Genomic DNA, 20,059 nt, shown 5'->3' on the forward strand with positions numbered 1-20,059 from the left:
CCAACCAGTGAGGGTTGGACATATTATTAATGCTAAACTGCAGTGATATCAAAGGCATGGGCTCAATTCCTGCACTAGCCGAAGTTACCACGAAGCTCCCCCACCACCTTCTCAACCTCACTACCAGTTGTTCTCTCTATTAAGAGAGCGCCCTGATGATCTGGTAAGTCTATGGTGACTTTATCCTTACCCTATCACTTTCGCAATAAATGCCAATATTCTACTTGCACTTATTACCTGTGACACCTGCACACCAGTTTTCTGTGACTCTCATGTGTTATGAGATAAATATTTGCCCAAACATCTCCACATTCCTTGTTAATTCCAAAGGAATATTTACATTCACCAGAAGGGGTAGACTTAAAATCCCATCCTCCCAACGTCTTAAAGCAATAGATCAACAGTAGTGTCTGCCCTCCTTCCAAGCACAAAACATAAAAGAAATTATGACGTACAGGATATTTGATCAGATGACCAAACACATATTTGAAGACGTAGTTTAAATGTCTTAAAGGAAAGGTTGAGTGGTGAGGAGGGGGCAAGGGATATTCCGGAACTTCTGCCCCAGGCCATCAAAGTCGCGAATAGCAAGATCATCAACATCAAAGATGCTGAAGAGGCCAGGTATCATGCAGGATCCGAAGTTGAGTGGGTGGTCAGAAAGCAGATGGCTTTCAGTAGAAAACAGAAGTTTAGGGGTTATCTTTGCATTTCAGGATTATTGTGTAGGCCCGTGGAGAATGACTATGATGTGAGACAGTGCAGTTGGGTGAACAAGTTAGCGCAGAAATATTGCAGCAAATGGCATAATCTACGGGCTGTAGTGGTTCAAGAAGGCAGTTCCCCACCACCTTCTCAAGGACAACTAGCGATGGTCAAGAAATGCTGGCCCAGCCAGCAATGCCCAACTCCCACCAGTAATTTATTTTTAAAACAAAAGGCTGGATTATTCTGACAAGAAAAAAAACCCTTCAGAATTGTAGATGTTGGAGATCAGAAACAAAAACAGTAATTGCTGGAGAAATTCAGCAGGTCAGGCAGCGTCTGTGGAGGAAAAGCACAGTCAATGTTTCAGGTCCAGTGACCCTGGTTCAGAAATGAAGAGGGTCTCTGAAGAAGGAACCAAAACGTTAACTCTGATTTTCCTCCGTGGATGCTGCCTGACATGCTGAGTTTCTCCAACAAATTTCTGTTCTTGTTTCTAGATTATTTAGATTGCGAAAGTGCAGTTGTAAGTAAATGAGGATAGAGTTTTTTTCAGAGACGGATGCAGAAGGAGGAAATGCTGAGACACAGAAGGGGGATGAAATGGGATAAAAGTCACGGATGGTCTTATCTGAAATTGATTCCAGGGAACAGAGAGGCTCACTTGAAATGGAAGGGCCAATTGCATAGCCATAAATACAAGGTGAAGAGTCCATACAGAACTGGAGACATCAGTGCAAGGACCATTAGAGAGGTGCTGAATAGCAGTCCTTGGTATATAGCCACAAATCTTACTGCCTATAAAACCCTTTCATGTAGTAAAGCAAAACAAGGTGCCATACCAGACCAATATCATATGACAAGGTACTAAGTCAGGAAGTATTAGGACACATAGTCAAAAGCTTGGTCATAAAGCTAGGTTTAACGAAGGCATTAAGAGGGAACGGGAGAGGATTCCAGAAGCTAGGGCACAGGCGGGTGAAAACACAACCACCAGTGAAGGACAAATAGATTAGATTAGATTAGATTAGATTACCTACAGTGTGGAAACAGGCCCTTCGGCCCAACAAGTCCACACCGTCCCTTGAAGCATCCCACCCAGACCCATCCCCCTATATCCCACACACCCCTGAACACTACGGGCAATTTAGCATGGCCAATCCACCTAGCCTGCACATCTTTGGACTGTAGGAGGAAACCGGAGCACCCGGAGGAAACCGACGCAGACACGGGGAGAATGTGCAAACTCCACACAGACAGTTGCCCGAGGCTGGAATCGAACCTGGGTACCTGGCGCTGTGAGGCTGCAGTGCTAACTACTGAGCCACCGTACCGTCCCAAATAGAAATCAGGGACATCAAGGAGGGGTCTGGCATGTCCTTGCAAGTGGATGTAAAAACACAATTTCATAGAACAGCAGCTGAAGCTTTACATCAGGGTCCTGATCAGTATTTATCTTTCAACTAGAAAGACCAAAACAGATTGTCTGCTAGTTGATCACATAACTATTAACGGGATCACGCTGTGTACAAATTCAGTAATAACACTAAGTACTTCAGTAGTATTGCCATGCCCAGGCACACGCAAGGTTCGATGCTTCGACTTATCAAGGTGCTGCATCATCAATGCATGTTTTTGTTTCCTTACCCCACACCTGTACCCCAGCCCACCACCTCATACCTTTGCCATGGGCTCCTGTAAGTGACGATGAGGCAGAATGAAGACCACTGCTTGGTGCCCAGGGCTCTTTCACATTCTCTTCTGTCCCTTTCGGAGAGACAGGCTCCTGCTTAATGGAGGTGTCTGGCTTTGCTTTCTCCACAGAGGTCTGAAGAGCAGGAGCTGATTCGCCATTGCGTGGCTGGGAGATGGAGCTGGGGCAGGGGAATGACTTGGTCAATAAGGGTGGCGAGAATGGGGTCTGGAAATTGAGCTCAGTCACTCCAACCTGCAGCTTGCTGCTGCTGCTCCTTTCAGAGACTAGGCTCAGTGGCTGTCTCTCCCTGGTAGGATCATAGGATTCTGAAGAAGACCACAAAGATTCTGTCAGGAACGCAGCATATTAACGTGCAAAGACACAGGCCCTGGTAACTTCTATAAAAACAGGGAGAAATAATTCTGAACAGCCTTACTAGCTAAATCATCCCTATGAATCTACCCATTCACTCTACCAACTGAGGAAGGGTCACAGGACCCAAAATGTTCTTTCCTTCACAGATGCTGCCAGACCTGCTGAACTTTTCCAGCAATTTCTATTTTTACCCCTCTACCAACAGAACTCCTGTAGCAGATCTTATTCCTGTTCGCTCTCCAAACAGAACATCCCACTTGACCTCAATCCCAGTGGCGTCCCCAGCCAGCTATCACTCCCAGACAGGTACCAATACCAACTCCAGCCCACACTCCTCTCTTGCAAAGCTCCCTCTGTCCTCACACTGTCTACCCCACCAATCCCTTGTACACCCCAGACCCACATTGCTTCACCTCAGCCTCACACTCTTTCCTAACATCACCTCCTAATCTACTAATTAATGGGCACAAATGTGATGCCAGACCCGATCTGAAGCCTGAGTGAGAGCTTTCTTGGGATCTGACTCTAGGAGTGTCAGCCTGGATTCTGCATTGCAGTCTTCTAACTGAAACACACCTTGTAGTCCTTGAAGGATTTCAATTCTCTTGCTCCTCAACGTGCTCATTTCCAGGGTGATCTGTACAGAAGATAAAAAGGGACCAGTGATAAACAGTAATGTGTTCCCAGAGTGCTGTGGACACTGGAACCTCTCACAAGGCAATGTAAAACTGTAAGAAAGACTCATTTTGTCACAGCTTTATGTCTTGTGCTCACCAGGATAATCTGTAAGAGTACTAATGTAAAGGGAGATTTTGAAAGAAACAAATATTCAGTTATGGGATGGCTGGGCCAGCAGTTATTGCCCTTGAGGAGATGGTGGTGAACTGCCTTCTTGCACCAGTGCAGTCCACATGCTGTAGGTAGACCCACAATGAGAGGGAAATCCAGGATATTGACCCAGTGACCCGAGTGAATATATTTCCACATCAGGAGAGTGATTGGCTTCGATGGAAACACGCAAATGGACATTTCTATATATTAGCTGCCCTTTCTAGATGGAAATGGTCGACAGTTTAGAAGGTGCTGTCTGATGAACCTGTTGAATCCTGCAGTGATAGTACACACTGCTGTTACTGAGCAGTGGCGGAGTGGATGTGGTGCCAGTCAAGCAGGCTGCAGTGTCTGGATGGTGTCAAGCTTCTTGAATGTTGTTGGGGCTGCACCCATCCAGGCAAGTGGGGAGTATTCCATCACACTCCTAACTTGTGCCTTGTAGATGGCTTTGGGGAGCCAGGAGGTGAATTACTCACAAGAGGATTCCTGCCTCTGACCTGCTGTTATAGCTACAGTATCTACGTGGCTAATCCAGTTTAGTTTCTGGTCAATTGTAACCTCCAGGATGTTGGTAGTGGGGAGTTCAATGATGATTATGCCATTGAATTTCAAGATAGTTAGGTTTTCTCTTGTTGGCGATAGTCATTGCCTAGCATTTGAACAGTACAAATGTTACTTGCCACTTGTCAGCCCAAGCCTGGACACTCTTCAGATCTTGCTGCATTTTAACGTGGTCTGATTCAGTCCTTGAGGAGTCATGATGGTGCTGAACATTGTGCAGAGAACATCCTCACTAATGACCTTATGATGGAGGGATGGTCATTGATGAAGCAGCTGAAGACAGTTAGGCTTAGGGCACTCTGCTGAATAACTGATACCAAAATGTCCTGGAAGACATCAGTAAGAAGCATTTCCAGGATTGATAGGGCTGTGTTTGCCATCATCATTTCGAGCTTTAGGTGGCCCATCTGTATCTATTCCATTCTTTCAATTTCGTAGCAGTTGGGGAGGCCATTTCAGAGTCAGATGAGACTCAGTACTGTGGATCTGGAGTCACACGTAAGCCAGACCAGGTAAGGACAGCAGATTTGCTTCTATAAATGACATTAGTGAACCACATGGGGTTTTTAACAACAATTAGCAGTTCTCATTGGAGAGAAGGAGGCTAAGAGGAGATTTAATAGAGACATACAAGATGATCAAAGGATTAGATAGGGTGGGCAGTGACAGTCTTTTTCCGAGGATGATGACTTCAGCTTGTACAAGGGGGCATAGCTACAAATTGAGGGGTGATAGATTTAAGACAGATGTCAGACGCGGGTTCTTTACTCAGAGAGTGGTAAGGGCGTGGAACGCCCTGCCTGCTAATGTAGTTAACTCAGCCACATTAGGGGCACTTAAACAGTCCTTGGACAAGCATAAGGATTAATTGGGATAGTGTAGGGGGAGGGACTTAGATTAGTTCACAGGTCGGCGCAACATTGAGGGCCGAAGCGCCTGTTTTGCGCTGTATTGTTCTATGTTTTATGTTCTTTGTGGGCATCATTATTTCACACGTGGAGAGTCACGACTGATTGCCAAGTAGACTACAGGATGTTGACATGGTGGATGCCCCGGACAGTGGTTAATGACACTTAACAGCCAAGTTTTGTTTAAATTTCAACCTAGGCAGGTTAACTCTGATTGGCCATGGCAATGCCCTGAGAAATGAACCAGCGAATGGCTGTCACCTATTTTGTTGATACATGCCGTGTGCGCATGTTTGTTAAACACCACCATCATCAGGTATTGAACTACATTCCCCTTTAAAACTATTTAATGACAAGTATTAATCTATATCAAGTTTCTTAAAATATGATATCCCATTCTTAGACCACATCGAATGTCAGATCTCATTCATTGGCTTAACTCAGGAGACATTTTTATTCCAATATAGCAAGTACCTGTTGTTTGAGAACCAACAGCTTTTGAACCTCAATGTAGGCAGCTTGGAGTGCAGCTCGTGCTTGCAGTAGATTACCATCCAAACCTTGCAGGGCCTTGTTCAACTCATCCTCCCGCAGTGAAATGTTCAGCAATTGGTCCACCTGGCACCTTTCTGAAATTAGATAATCGACAGGTTGAATCCTGACCCACTCTAACATGGCACTCACTGAGGATGGTACAGGTAGAACATCAATGTATATCAAAATAAAGCATCTGAACCACTTGCTTGGTGCTCAATGTCTTTGAGAGTTGGGGGTAACATTGTGCCATATTCAGGCACAGTATAAACCTTGCACGATCGTAGGGTTGGACACTGGAATTAACTGCTTTGTCACGGTTAATGACTGGTCAGTGTGGGTTACAGGGATAGTTGTTTTGTTTAAAGAGGCCTGATCAATTTATTAACTTCCTGGCATACTGTAAAATCCCATACTTCTAGGGATCTACCTGAATCATGAGCCTCTCACTTTTTGCCTGCAGATGCTGCGAGACATCCTGCTAACTGCTGGTGCAAAATCTAAATAGGCAAAGGTTGGAAATCTGAAATAAATGCTGGGAATACTCAGCAGGTCAGGAAAGGAACGCATTCTCATCTCGGGTTTATAATCCTCTGGTGAATGTGGACAAAACTGAGACATGTGGCGGGTTTTAAGAAACATCCGAGGCAGAGAAGGTGAGCACAAAGGAGAAGTCCTCTGTTAGGGTGGAAGAGCGAGAACGAAAGGGCGATGGTACAGGATAAAGAGGATGGAAACAGTAATTATGGAGTAGGCTTAAAGAGCAACAAAAAAACCAGTGACTAATAGAGATGGGAGCAGTCATTGTCATCTGAAATTGATGAACTCAGTGTTGAGTCAAGAAGGCTATACAACCTCCTAACTGAATGACAAAGGTGATTCCTCGAGTTTCTGTTGAGCTTTACTGCAGGAGGTTGGGCACAGAGGGGTCACAGCAGTGCGGAGCATTAGAAAGGCAGGTCATTGCTAGCTCAGCATTACACTTGTGAACTGAAGTGTCCAGCAAAGCTTGGAACGGAGCCCTCCATTAACAGCTCAGACTGAGAAGAGAAACGTTCAGCACAAGGACATTACAAAACAAGAGGTTTCTTGTGGTACAGTGGTAGTTTCCCTACCTCTGAGCCAGGAGACTGGGGTTCAAGTCCTACCTGCTCCAGAGGTAGGTTGTAACATCTCTGAACAGGTTGATTAGAAAATATACATAATGGATAAGTTAGAGGTTCAGCCAAAGCAATGAGGGATTTGTGTACACTGGGGCAATTAGAATAGAACCACTAGGGTCTGCACTTACCTCTTTTGCTCTTAAGTTTCCTTCTCTTATTTTTCCTTTCCAAACAAGGGACCTCTGGAGATAGAACATCCTACACAAGCAGAAAACATCAATACAGTCACTTAATTGTTCTATGCATTTCACTGCTAAGATCAATTCCGTCCTCATCATGCTCTGCACTGTACAGCCCGGCCTGATAGCTAATGTCATCAATTGTCAACATTATTTATTCTTCAAAGTCTGGAAAGACTGGGTCTGACAACGATCCCTCGATTGAATTAGTTGATCTTAGCCTTAGCCTCGATGCCTAGATGGCTGTAAACATTGGTTAGGCAGAGCTGCTAAGATTGTTATCGGGAAGGGTGCATGAATTAAAGAGGATACATGCCAGCTCTCACCATCTAGGGCTGCCAGATGAATAATTCACAACAGGGGCAGAACTACAAACACCTTCAGAACAGTCCAGGTCAGAAAATGTTGAGGAGTACTGGTTACAAAAGTTTTTTTTAAATTCATTCGTGTGATATAGGTATCACTGGTCAGTTCCATATTGACTGCTCTTTCCTTGCTGCCTTAAGGTGTGACTTTGGGGCCTTCGTGAATTGCCAGTGACTTGTTCAATGACTTCCAACAGCAGTAAAGGGTCAATCACATTGGTGAGAGGCTGGAATCATATAAAGGCCAGACCAGGAAAGTTCAACTGTTTTTCTCCCCTACAGAATGGTTCGTAGGGCTTTCTTGTGGTGCAGCAGTATCCAGGAGGCACAGGTTCAAGTACCACCTGTTCCAGAGGTGTGTAATGATTATCTGAACAGATTGATTAAAAACGGTTCAGTAAAAAGAAAGGATCAATAGTGAAGCAGTGGACTTTTAAGATAAATTAACAATTTGATCCTTACTATTAATGACACTAGTTTTTTTTTTATTTACAGATTTTAACTACTGGATCAAATTCAGATTCTAAAAAAACATCCTGAGTGGGATTTGACATTGCATTTGCTGGATTATTAGTTCAATCCCCCAAGTATTAGTCAAATAACAAACTAAGTGGAGGACAGTGGTTTTGAAAAACCTCTTTTCCTCAGGGCGAATGCACCTCATGAAGTGAGGTTCTTAGTGTAAGGGAGTGAGAACAGTGAGGCAATAAATGTCTAAAATGGGAAGCCAGTGAGAGGTTATCTTCTCCTGCCATTATTAGATCCAGTAGGGATTCTAGATCAATGAAATCAATTCAAGAGGAATTTTATTTCCCCCCCGAGAGTGATTAAACTGTGGAAATTATGACCACCTGGAGTAGAGGTGAAGGGCTTAAACTCAAAAAGGAAGGTACATTGAAAGAAAAAAATCTGAGGAAATAACTTGGGGACGATCCACTCCTGGGTAGATCAGCTGAATAACCTGTTTCTGTGTAATTCTACTGAATGCAGTGAGTAGCATTTAACTTACAGTTGTCGCTCTTCTTTTCTTCCCCAGGGTTTGAGTATCATTGAGTTCCCCTCCAGAGGTGTAGCTGCTATCAGTCGCCCCTTCTGCTGCATTAGGTCCTGATACTACAGCTAAAGAGCTCTGCTGGGCAAACGCCTTGGTCTTCTGGGCTCCTGTAGCAGTGTTTTGCTCACTGGGGCCATCGCTGGTGGGGCTGGGGCACTTCTTCCCTTGGCCACTGTTTGTCGTGGAAACACATTCAGACTCGAGGGGTGAGTCTGAAGCCTGTTCGGTCTTCACGGAGGGAAGCCCCTGGGTGGATGTGCTGGTATCAGGCATAAGATTGTCACTGCCGCTGAACTGGACTGGACTGGGGAAAGCAGGACTGTTGCGGGTGGCCGGTTTCTCCCAGGAGGCCGTCGAGTTCGGTCCCAGAGGCACAGGAGATAGCTGGCTGTTCGAAATATTGGCAGCACTTTCACCGGATCGGAGACCCTCGGAGTCTTTCACCTCGTCACCAAACAGGCTATAAATTGACCTCCTATCTGTGACCACGCTGCTTTCAGACAGGCTGCGCTTCCGGACAGTCCCATTTGGAGTAATGGAGATTCCTTCCCATTGAAAACCTTCCAGAGAGGACAGATTTTCATCCTCATCCAGCTCCAGGGCTTCCAGCCCAGTTTGCATGGAGGGAACCATCTCAATCCCAAACCTGGAAAAAGAACCACATTATGAACCCACAAGCTTTGCCTAGGTACAATGCAACAGCGAAGTTGAAACCAGGATGATCATGGACAGTCAAAGGCACCCAGCCCTCATGTGAGATGGGAATAAGAAAACACTCAGATCTGGGAACAATATTGGGCAGGGGATGGGGAAGACATCTATGGGAAAAAGAGAGGAACGGGACAATGGGCAAGGAAGAGGAGGGGAGGGGACAGAGGGTGTAGATGATATGACAGAGGTGGGGGAACAAAGGAAAAGCAAGTGAATGCTCAGGAAGAGGCAGGCGTGTCTATATTGGGAGAGAGATCCCACCCCAGACTCAATAGCAGTCTGCACGTGCCCAGTCACCTCGAGACCTTCAGACTGGCAAGTACAGCTGGGGGATGAAAATCCAGGCACAAAGTTCAAATGATTGCTGAGCGTTGTTAAGCTTTTACTAGAGAACCCACCTCCTCCAAATCAATTCCCATGTCGTGTCAGAGCCCCTCCAGGTTCCTGTCGCTCAGGAACCATTTCATCTCCACCCAATTCTCCCTTGAGCACCCCTTTACTCAAAGCAATGAGCTCCCAGATTCTAGATTGGTTAACTTGATTGTGAGGTCGAGCTCATCCCTATGAGCATCTCACTGCACTCAGGGAATCAAGGAGCAGAACTCATTCACACCCCGCTTGTGTGAATGGTCTTCAGTAAAATGATATTTGAGTCACCAGCGACCCCGACCTGGGAGTTTACAAGAGGACACGACTTTCAATGCCTTTCAGGGCACCTGCGTTCACATAATTGCCAAGGAGTGGATAAGCACGACCTGACTCAATGGCCCAGCTACATCACAGTGCATGGGGTCAAGATAGGATCATGAGTTACTGAAAGACCAGACATATTACGAGAACTAAACAGGGGGAGAAGAAAACAAATTTTCTCCGTACTAACCTCGGCAAGCCCTTGCCAAGCTCCTGCTTCTTCTTTGCAACCTGCTGAATGACTTGATCCCAGTTGACGTGGCGCCGCGACACGTTCAACAGCTGGCGCAACGTTGGTTTTAAGCCTGATTCCTTTTCTGATTCACTCTTTCTTTGGCTCCCGATGCTGCGAATTCTGCGGGCAATGTTGAGGTTGGGTTCAGGGACGTGAGTCCCGGGCCTTGACTTTGCGTTGATGTGGCGGGTCAGATCTCTCTGTAGGGAGGTGGGAAGCCCGAGTTTGTTGAGCTCCGAGAGGAGATGGTTGGAGTTTTGAGACCCTCCATTCTGCAGCTCCGAGTCAGAAGAACAATTATCCCCGGTCTTGCCGTACGCAGTAATGCTTTGAATCTCATTATCACTTTTGGTTTCAATCACTGCAAAGGATAAAGTAGTAGGTGAGCGAACACTGGTTCCTGCAGCTGAGGTGGCCTTACATGCTCTTTTTGCAGCTGAAAGTTCACAATTCTCACCATCACCGGTCTGAGAGTATAACGTAGCCATGTCCTGCTTCAATGGATTGGAACTTGGTTCCTCCTGACCTGAACAAATGCTGGCAGAGTCTACACAAATAGTTTGCTTTATTTCTTCTGAGATGTTGGTAAAGTCCTCTTCACTAATTTCTTCGCCGCCCAACTGTGCTTCTGGCTTGATTGGATCTGTAGTAGCTGCTGCTGGGGGTGACGTGCAAGCCGTTTTAGCGCTGCTATTTTTCCAGTTACTCTCCGCGGACTCCGTACAAGCTTCCCGCTGGCTGTGCTTCATTGCCTCAGTCTGGCTGCACCTCAAAGCTTCTCTGGCGCGCCTGAGCTCCTCGCTCAAACTGCTGTCCACCTGGTATTTACCGGCACTGTTTGACACATCCAGTGAAGGTTGTATGGTCAGGGTCAGGCTGGATTGTGTTGAAAGTGGAGCTCCTGATGCCCTAAGTGGGCTGTTTGGCTGTAGTGTGGCATTACTGACTAGACAGCATCCCCGTGTTTCTAAACCGGGTTTGCTCAGGCACTTCCCACTCTCTGTGCTACACGAAGATTTATTTTCTTTCGAATCCGAACTTGAAGCACAGGGTGTGAATTCAGGAGGAGGAAACGATTTGGTGCGAATTGCGGCAGGAACCTGACTGCCCTCGAAGTCTATTACTTGGATTCCATTCTCAGATGTGCCTGCTCGCTGATTCGGAGAACTCTTACAGCCACTCAGTTCGCCACTTGTCTTCCCCAGGACGGACGCTGCGTTGCCCTCATGTTGTTTCTCCAGCTCTGTCAGTTTTTGTGATGCACTACCTTTCCTGGAATCGTCGCTGCCTCTGCACTTAGTCCCGGGATCCCTGGCGGCCATAGGCACCTCTGCAGATTTATGAGATCGATAAGGGGCCCACCGATGTCTCTTATCTCTTGAGGGGCTCAAGCATTTCCCCCCGTTTTGATCTTCTTTGCTTAAATTGTTCTCTTGTTGGTCAAACCTCAGCATTCCTTCACTTGGCACATCGTCTCTGGTGAAATCCATATGGTAGCCCTGGAAGGTGTAATCACCCAGGTTCCACCTGTCACCACAATCCCTCTGCGCCAATGCTGCTGCTCTGCCGTCAGCTGCCCGCCTCCAGCTTTGTGTTTTCTCCCAGGCATGCCGGTCTCTTGTACTTTTAGTCTCTTTTTTATTCAGCTTGTGCAATTTCCCCTTGTTCTTTAAAACGGAAGGCTGGAATCTCGGGTTCGGACGACTGGTCATGTACTGAGATGGACTGTCCCCTTTGTTGCTGGCATTGGTGTTCCAGTTGGATGGTCCAGTCTGGCTTTGGGGGTGCCAGCCAGACACTCCACCTGATCCATTGGAATGCCAGTTGTATTTGGAATACCACTGCGGCGTACCTCCTGAACCATTCGAGTGCCAATTATAAGTTCCCCTTGATGGGTGCCACTTTGAAGGAGCCCCTGGATTGGTCTTCCATTGGCAATACTGAAAACTGCTCGATCTGGAGTTTCCAAAATCCCGTGACTCCCAGTCCCAATTACACTCTCCTTTCTCATGATGCCATGGTGACGGATTATATTTGCTCAAGGGTTCTGGGTACACCTGTCGATCTTCTCGTGGCCTCCTGTGCTGCCTGTCATCATTTTCTGTTGCTCTGTTCCACGGTGTAGTAGTATCATTTTTTCTACAAGAATAGAAAGTGGAAGCAGTCAGACAGAATTATAGCACTTAGAACGTGCAGACAGGCCATTAAGCCTGTCATTCCTTCACCCGCTCTTCAACTGGAGCTATCTACTCAGCCACTTCCAGCCCTTTTTCGATCACATTGCATTTTTCCTTTCCAAATACTGCTCTAATTTCCCCCCCCAATATGATAACAATTCCTGCTCAGCAATAATTAATGTATACCATTTCATGTGCTAAATTCTCTAAAAGTTAAAACAATTGTCAACTCTTGAAACCTACTCTAACCTTCAGTTAGATTTCCTGTCCTTGACTTTCATCCTGACTGTTGCCTCCTGTTCACCGTTCCCTAATTCCCTGCATCTGACCACGTGAGAGTTAGCACTTGCTCTGCAAACACACTTTCCTGACTCTACACCCTTTTCTTTAAAGCACCAAGAGTCCTTCTTTTTTTAAATCTAAGTCTTCAGCCTCTGACGGTCATATGTTCCACTCGACTTACTATTTCTCTATTGACGTGAAACAATCATCTCGCAAATTTCAGTATGTTTTATAACTTCAACTCAAAACCATACCAGAGAATTGTGGAAAGAAACATGTACTTTTTATTCCTGATAAATACCTCAGTTTGGAGAAATACCCATGAGTTACTTTTACTCAAGTAAGAATTCATTGCGATGGAGTGCCAGTTTTAATACCTTTCATAGTATCCCACAGAACAGAGCACAGATACTAACAAGACATAGGCAGAAGAGTTGGAAATCTGTCTGGAAAGTCTTTGTCATTCTTTTCAAACTAGTGGACACCAGAAGTAACTTCTCAATGTACAGAAGTCTTACTTGAACTGACAACTGGTGGTGTAGTGGAGGGTGAAGAAGTATTTTTAAGGTTACAAAGAGATCTTGATCAATTGGGTCAATAGCCTGACTAGTGGAATTTAATTTGAATAAATGCGAGACATTGCATTTTGTTAAAACAAACACAGGCATGGCTTTTTCAATCAAACTAGGTCCCTCGTTAGTGTTGTAGAACAGAGAGACCTAGGGGTTCAAGTACGTAGTGCTTCAGAGTTTGTATATAGACAAGGTTGTAAAGGAGGAGTTTAGCACGCTGGCCTTTATTGCTCAGGCCTTTTGAATATAGGAGTTGACGACACCATGTTGAGACTTGTACAGGATGTTGGTGGGGTCTCTTCTGGAGTACTCTGTTCAGTTTTCGTTGCCTTGCTATACGGAGCATATTATTAAGCTAGAGGGGACTCAGAAGATGATTTACCAGGACGCTGCCGGGAATGGAGGGTTTGAATTAAGGAGAAACTGGAGAGGCTGGAACTTTTCCCACTGGACCATAGGAGGTTGAGGGGTGATCTTATTGAGGTTTATAGAATAATGAGTGGTATAGGTAAGGTGAAAGGCAGGTGGCCCTTTCCCTGAGTTCTGAGAAAGGGTCACTGGACCCGAAACATTAACACTGTTTTTCTCCTCCACAGATGCTGCCAGGCCTACTGAGCTTTTCCAGCAACTTTGTTTTTGTTCCTGATTTACAGCATCCGCAGTTCTTTTGGTTTTCATTTAGTATTTACTTCACTGCCACATCTCTTCTAGGCACGCCCACCTTGAAGAGGTTCTGCTCCTCTCTCCGACGGGATTTCCGTTCCAATCTCTCTTCTTGCCCAACTTTAATTTCACTGTCACTCCTGCTGTTTTGACCAGGTATTTGCTAAAGCTCGTTTCCACAGCCATATCACATTCCTCAGTGACTGCATCTGGCTCAGACTCACCCCACGTGGATGCCAACTGAAGTTTCATCCCTCATGTTTTGAATCCTCCCAGGATCACAGATACCACCATGATGTTCAACGTTCCACGGACAGCAGCTCTCGCCGCATCCTCAGATCCACCCTCAGTGCCATGCGGCGTCACATGCGCACTCTCAACCTTTCTCTCCAACAGCATCGTAACACACTGGCTCAGGGTTGCACCACTCCGCAGTTCCACTTCATCCGCCGGCTCATTCATCGTGCTAACAAAAAAACTTTCTCTTTTTCTTTCAGGCATCAAGGCCCACAAGATGCACCAACTCAAAAGTACCCATGGCTCTCTGGAACCTACCTCTCCTTCTCTTCCCTCCCCTCTGACTCTATTCCCCCCCCCCCCACCTCCTGTCAGGTATTCACCATCCCTGGTAACCTTCCGGTCTCCGATGCTGAGCGCTCTGCACTCAGCAAAGGCCTCAGCTTTATCCCTCTACGTCCCCAGTTCTGAGGAAGGGTCACCGGACCCAAAACGTTAACTCTTTCTCCTCCACAGATGCTGCCAGACCTGCTGAGCTATTCCAGCAGGTTTGTTCTTGGCCCTTTCCCTAGGGTTGGCAATTTCAAGACTAGGGGGCATATTTTTAAGGTGAGAGGAGAAAGATTTAAAAACAGACATGAGGGACAATTTTTTTTTTCCATACACAGAGTAGTTCATCCGTGGAACAAACTGGGGTACAGTTACAGCGTTCAAAAGACATCTGGATAAGTTCATGAATAAGACATGTTTGGAAGGCAGACAGATGGGACAGTTTAGTTGGGGTTTTGGTCAGCAAATCAAAGGGTCTGTTTTGTGCTGTATGACTGTGACTCTGACAAAACCTTACAAAGGAGTCCAAAAAGGTTCCTCTGCAATTCTGAATCATCAACTGTGGCCCAAGAGAGAGAAAAATTCATTGAAGTGCCCTGTTGTTGTATTTTGGCTCCAGGAAAATACAAGTGGAGGTGAATGCATGTCACAGGACACTAGGGGATTGGATTCAGTGTAGCACAGAGGGGTGATCCTTGTAAAGAGCCAATTATCCTTTATTACAACATTTCTGCCAGAAGCTTGATGTAGGGTAAAAGCATACAAGATGTGTTTTGGTTGTGTTGTTGAATGCAAAACCTAACCTTTTATATTATTATGATTTGCGTATTATTTGCCCTTTAATTAATGTTTGGTCTTATGTTGTCTTTAATCTCCTTGTTACTGTATAAACTTGAAAAAAAATGAAGTATTGTCAGTCTTTCTGCTGTCACTATGAAAGCCCATCTCTTTCAAAATGTTATCATTCTGTAACAAGTGTAACACAGTGAAGCACACCGTGACAGTGTGCATAGTTGTTCCTGTCTAAGCCTGAAAGTAATTTGCAGTTTTTCAGCAGTTGTCAGCATTTACTGCAGTTTCAAACATTGTGTTTATCTTTGGGAGAGTCCCTTGCTGAAACAGAAACTACAGCTCCCAGTTTCTGAGAGAGGGAGTTGAAAATGGGAAATCCTGGCACGATGGCTAAGAAACCAGATGGTGGTTCATACTGCCTACGGAAGTGCAAGCATGGTCAAATTTTACCCAAATATCAGACAAGGCAAGATTCAGAGTTAACGTTTTTAAGTACAGAGTGGACAGTTTGGTAGTGTTAGAGAAACTGGCTATAAAACAGCCCAGGTGGATAGTTGCGTACAGCTGGAACACATCCAAAACAGTTGATTCTCAGAGCAGAGTTGAGAAAAATCCCAAAAGACGCACCTTGTGACAGACATTCTATGAAATGTGGGAGTAATAAATTTGTTGTCATATGGGATTGCAGACCTAATTTCCACCCAAGTAAACAAAACTCTACCTGGGAAGAAGAGAGGTTTGAGACACTTTCTGGCTAAGATGATTGCCATATATGCCAACAGACTGCTTAATAAATTTGACAGATTAATCTATTGTTATTGTATTTCTATTATAAGTGTAATTGTACAGTTTCTACAGAATACAATTTGCCAATTCATTTGCATTTATTTTGGTTTGACTGAGTAAAAGTTTAAAAATCTAAATCTTGACTAATGGTTTCTTCCGTTGGATCAAATGGGAAGTTATGCAGGACTTTAATGATCTCGACAGGAGATGTAACAAAATTAGACCTCCTTCAGATTAGTTAAAAAAAGCAACAGTACAAGTTGGGTTTGAGGGGATAACACGTTATTTTCAGCACAAAATACTACACATGAAGGCGGAATGTTGGAAGAACAAACTGTAATATTTGTACTGTTGCACAATGTCCATGCTTAGAAAATATTTTCTAATGAGTAAAGCTCATGATAAATAGGCACCTTCTCATGTGTTTATTAATAGTCTGATTTACAGAAATTTACAGGCGTTTTCTCTTTAATGGTAAAGTTGTCCAGTAAGAGATGCAGGTCGATTGATATCCTTAGACATAGCAGGGTGGCAGAGCCACCAATTGCTGATAACATGCACTTCCCTACAGATAGTTCACTGAATGCAAAGATATTGATTCAGGATATTAAAAACAATTACTTAACTATCCATTGTAGAGGCTTAATTTAAGGCAGGAGATAGGACACTGCCATTTCAGATTGCCACCTTGATCCATCTGTGCACACACTGTTTGTTGTACCCTTGACATCAGCCATTCCTGTTGAGTAAAAGTAGTTGATGCACCATTTCAGGATTCGCCCAGAAAACTCAACTGGATTAGAGCCTAATCAAATTTGCTGTGATTGGCTTAACAAATGATAAAAGGTACAGCCTTGTTAAAAAAAAGTCAGAGCTGGAAAAATAACAGTCACATGCAATTAAAATACAGGGAAAAACATCTGCATAAAATTCCAAAAACAGTCAGTCACTTGAAAAGCTGCACACAAGGGCTTCTCCCAAGTATATCTGCATTTTATCATTTACATGGATTTGCAAAACACGGTGCTTTGCTGTGTGCGTGCGTGCATGTGGGGGCGGGGGCGTAGTTTAAGAAGTTACTCTCGAATCTTGTTCGCATTACTCCACTTAGCAGTGGTGTCAGCCACAATGCAGCCCAAGTTAAACCATGACCTAGTCACTGGTCCTGTTACTGCTCATCATTCCTCATTTGCCCTCTGAAGATGTGGATCAACATTCCCTCTAAGCTGTGAGTCTAAGGTTCCGTTTGCTGACACATTGACTTCCAATTTTAGAAGTTGAGGCCACATACTGAGCAATAAAATTAGAGGGAATATTAGTGTGGAGCCATGGGAAGCAGCTGAAAATAAAGTGTTAAATCGCCAATGGTCTCGGGAAAGCGTAGCAAGTCTGCGAAACTAAGATTTGACAGGAAAAGTTGACTGCCTGGATGGAACCTTGTGAATCTGCTGCTAATAATGATGTCTCCACCAAAGATGGTCCTGAAGAGTTAGAAACTCTAATGTAAAAACAGAAAGTACTGGATAAACTCAGGTCAGGCAGCATCCATGGAGAAAGAAACAGAATTATTCTAAGAGTCCAATGATACTTTCTTGTGACAACTCCTTCTGAAGAGACTTGAACCAAATGATGCCAGATTGACTGAGTTTCTCCAGCACTCTAGCACCCACAACATTTTGCTTTCGTTTGAGTCAGAAACTCTGCCTGCTAGTTTAAAAATAACACTTAATAATTAGATAAAGAGACGTTAATAACATTCAGAAACTTGTAAATAGCTGGAACAAAAAAAATGCAGGAAAAGCATGAGTTAAATGTGACAAAGGTCACATAACATCAGGTTTATTTGAAATAGCAATCTTTCGGAGCGCTGCTCTTTTGACAGGCGAAGTGACAAAGGAGCAGCGCAACACAAGCTTGTGATTTCAAACAAAAACCTGCTGGACGATAACATATGTCGTATGACTTCTGACCATGTTTATTCCTGTCCAACACCGGCATCTCCAAATCATAAACGTGGCAGTTCATCTGCTCTCAAAATCCGCCTCCATGCCTTTGTTACCTCCAGTTTTGACAACACCAACGTCCTCTTGTCTGGTTAAAGCACATAGAATCGAGGGAAAGAGATAACACGGTGTGAAGCTGGTACCTTCTTCAGATTCTCCAGCATCAGCAGCTCCTATTATCTTTGTAACAATTTTAACCCCGCTGCAAAACCTTTTCTAAGGATGCCATTTCTGAAGAATGGTCCCGACCTGACACGTCAAACTTTCCTGCTCCTCGGCCTGTGTTCATCCAGCTTCACACGGTGTTATCTCAGATTCTGCAGTTCTTACTACCTCTGTTAGAATTGAGGGAAATTTGGTGAGATGGATTGGAAACTGGCTTAGTAATAGATTAGTAGTACAAGGTTGTTTGAGTTACTGGAGGCTGGTAACCAGCGCTGAACCACAAGGATCAGTACTGGAACCGTTGTTGTCATATGCATGAATGATATAGATGAAAATGTGGGGAGATTGGTAAATAAATCTGCAGATGACACCAAGATTGTAGAGTGGTTAATAGTGAAGAAGAGAGTTGTATGTTACAATAAGATATAGATGGGTTGATTAGATGGGGAGACCAGTGGTATATGGATTTAACCCTGATAAGCTCAAGGTGTTGAACTTTGGAATAAGTAATAAGATGAGGGAATATTAAATGAATAGCAGGTTAATGGGCAGCTTAGAAGAACAAAGGGATGTTGTGGTAATTAATCACAGATGCCTGAATTCGGCAGGGTATGTGAATGGAATAGCTAAGACAACTTACGGGATACTTGCTGTCATTGGTCGTGACATAAAGTAGAACAGCAGGGAGGTGATGTTGGAGTTGTACACAGCACTGGTCAAGCTACAGCTGGAGTACGCTATCCAGGTCTGGTCACCTCACTACAAGAAGGATGTGATAACACCAAAGCGGGTACAGAACTAGTTCACCAGGATGTTGCGTGGGATGGAGAAATTGAGCTATTAAGTGAAAGAGGCTGGACAGGCTTGGATTGTTTTCTTTAGAGCAGAGAAGACTTGGAGGGACATGATTGAGGTGTAAAGGATTATGAGGGCTATGGACAAGGTGAATAGACAGCAGCTGCAGCTGTTCCCCTTGGTGGAAGGGTCAATTATGAGGGGACACAGTTTTAGAGTAAGGGACAGGAGATTCAGAGTAGCCCAAATATCACAACATTCAAGGATATGGGACAAGTGCAGGAAATTAGGATTAGTGCACTTTTAGTGGTTATGATGTCTCAGGGCAGACTCAATGGCACAAAGGGCTGTATGAATCTATGACTTCCCAGTTTGTTCCCTGATAAACTCGATCAGTCAAAAGTCTGCTGCTCATATCCTCTCAATAAATCCCACTTACCTGTCACCTCTGTGCTCACTCTGGGAGTAATTCCATTGTAAATTCATCCTCACTGTCAAATTCCTTATCTCTCCTCACCTCTAACCTCTCACATGCTCTCTCTTGGGTTCTCACATATCCTACATCTTCATTGTTCAACCATAGTGGGCTGCCTTCAGCTAACCATGTCTTAAAGCTCTGAAATTCCATCCTTCAGCCACTCCACCATTCCCTCTGCCTTGAAAGTGATCCTTTTACTAAACTTTTGATAACCTGTATGGATACCTTGTGGCTCAGATGTATTATTAAACAAAATTTTACACTGTGAAGCACGTAGGACACATTTTATTACACTAACTGTGCTGCATAATTCCATGTTGTTCCTGTTCTTAATCTAGTTATTTTCTTTGCTTCAGATTACCCTAAAACTGTAGATAACCTTCACAAAAGAATAGCTAGACATACAACGATACGTCCATTGACCTGTACCAACAAAACCCTCTGCTGAATTCTTACAAGTGTACTGGCTTACCTTGTGAACTCCCTATCTGAATGATCAGACTGACCCATGCTACTAGGTAAGTCAAAGTAGCTTATATCAGCTGCATTAAATAATGTAAATTCCCTGATGAAATACAGAAACGACATTCTTTGTAAAAACACATGTACCCTCCTCCACAAAGGACTGAATTTCTATTAACAATATGAAATCACCAGCAATAGGCTTTCCTCATACAAGCTCCACACATTGACGCTGTACCCTGGTATCCCCCTTTAGACTTTCACTTGATGAACACGAATCTTGGTTTGCTGACAACAACAGCACATT

At 44.4% G+C, this 20,059-nt stretch overlaps 1 protein-coding gene across 3 annotated transcripts in view; it reads right to left on the reverse strand.

Moving 5' to 3' along the window:
- The window catches only part of znf106a (zinc finger protein 106a), an 80,510-nt gene that overhangs the window by 30,616 nt on the left and 29,835 nt on the right, over nt 1–20,059 (reverse strand). For all 3 annotated transcript variants that reach the window (XM_059649335.1, XM_059649333.1, XM_059649334.1), the window contains 6 exons: nt 9,966–12,149; nt 8,330–9,020; nt 6,905–6,974; nt 5,554–5,708; nt 3,353–3,413; nt 2,386–2,727 (listed from right to left, as the gene is read on the reverse strand). In XM_059649335.1, coding sequence (XP_059505318.1) covers nt 2,386–2,727; nt 3,353–3,413; nt 5,554–5,708; nt 6,905–6,974; nt 8,330–9,020; nt 9,966–12,149 — 3,503 coding nt within the window. The remainder of the gene's footprint in view (nt 1–2,385; nt 2,728–3,352; nt 3,414–5,553; nt 5,709–6,904; nt 6,975–8,329; nt 9,021–9,965; nt 12,150–20,059) is intronic.

This window comes from Stegostoma tigrinum, chromosome 10 (genome assembly GCF_030684315.1).
Source record: "Stegostoma tigrinum isolate sSteTig4 chromosome 10, sSteTig4.hap1, whole genome shotgun sequence".
In the NCBI taxonomy this organism is placed as follows: Eukaryota; Metazoa; Chordata; class Chondrichthyes; order Orectolobiformes; family Stegostomatidae; genus Stegostoma; species Stegostoma tigrinum.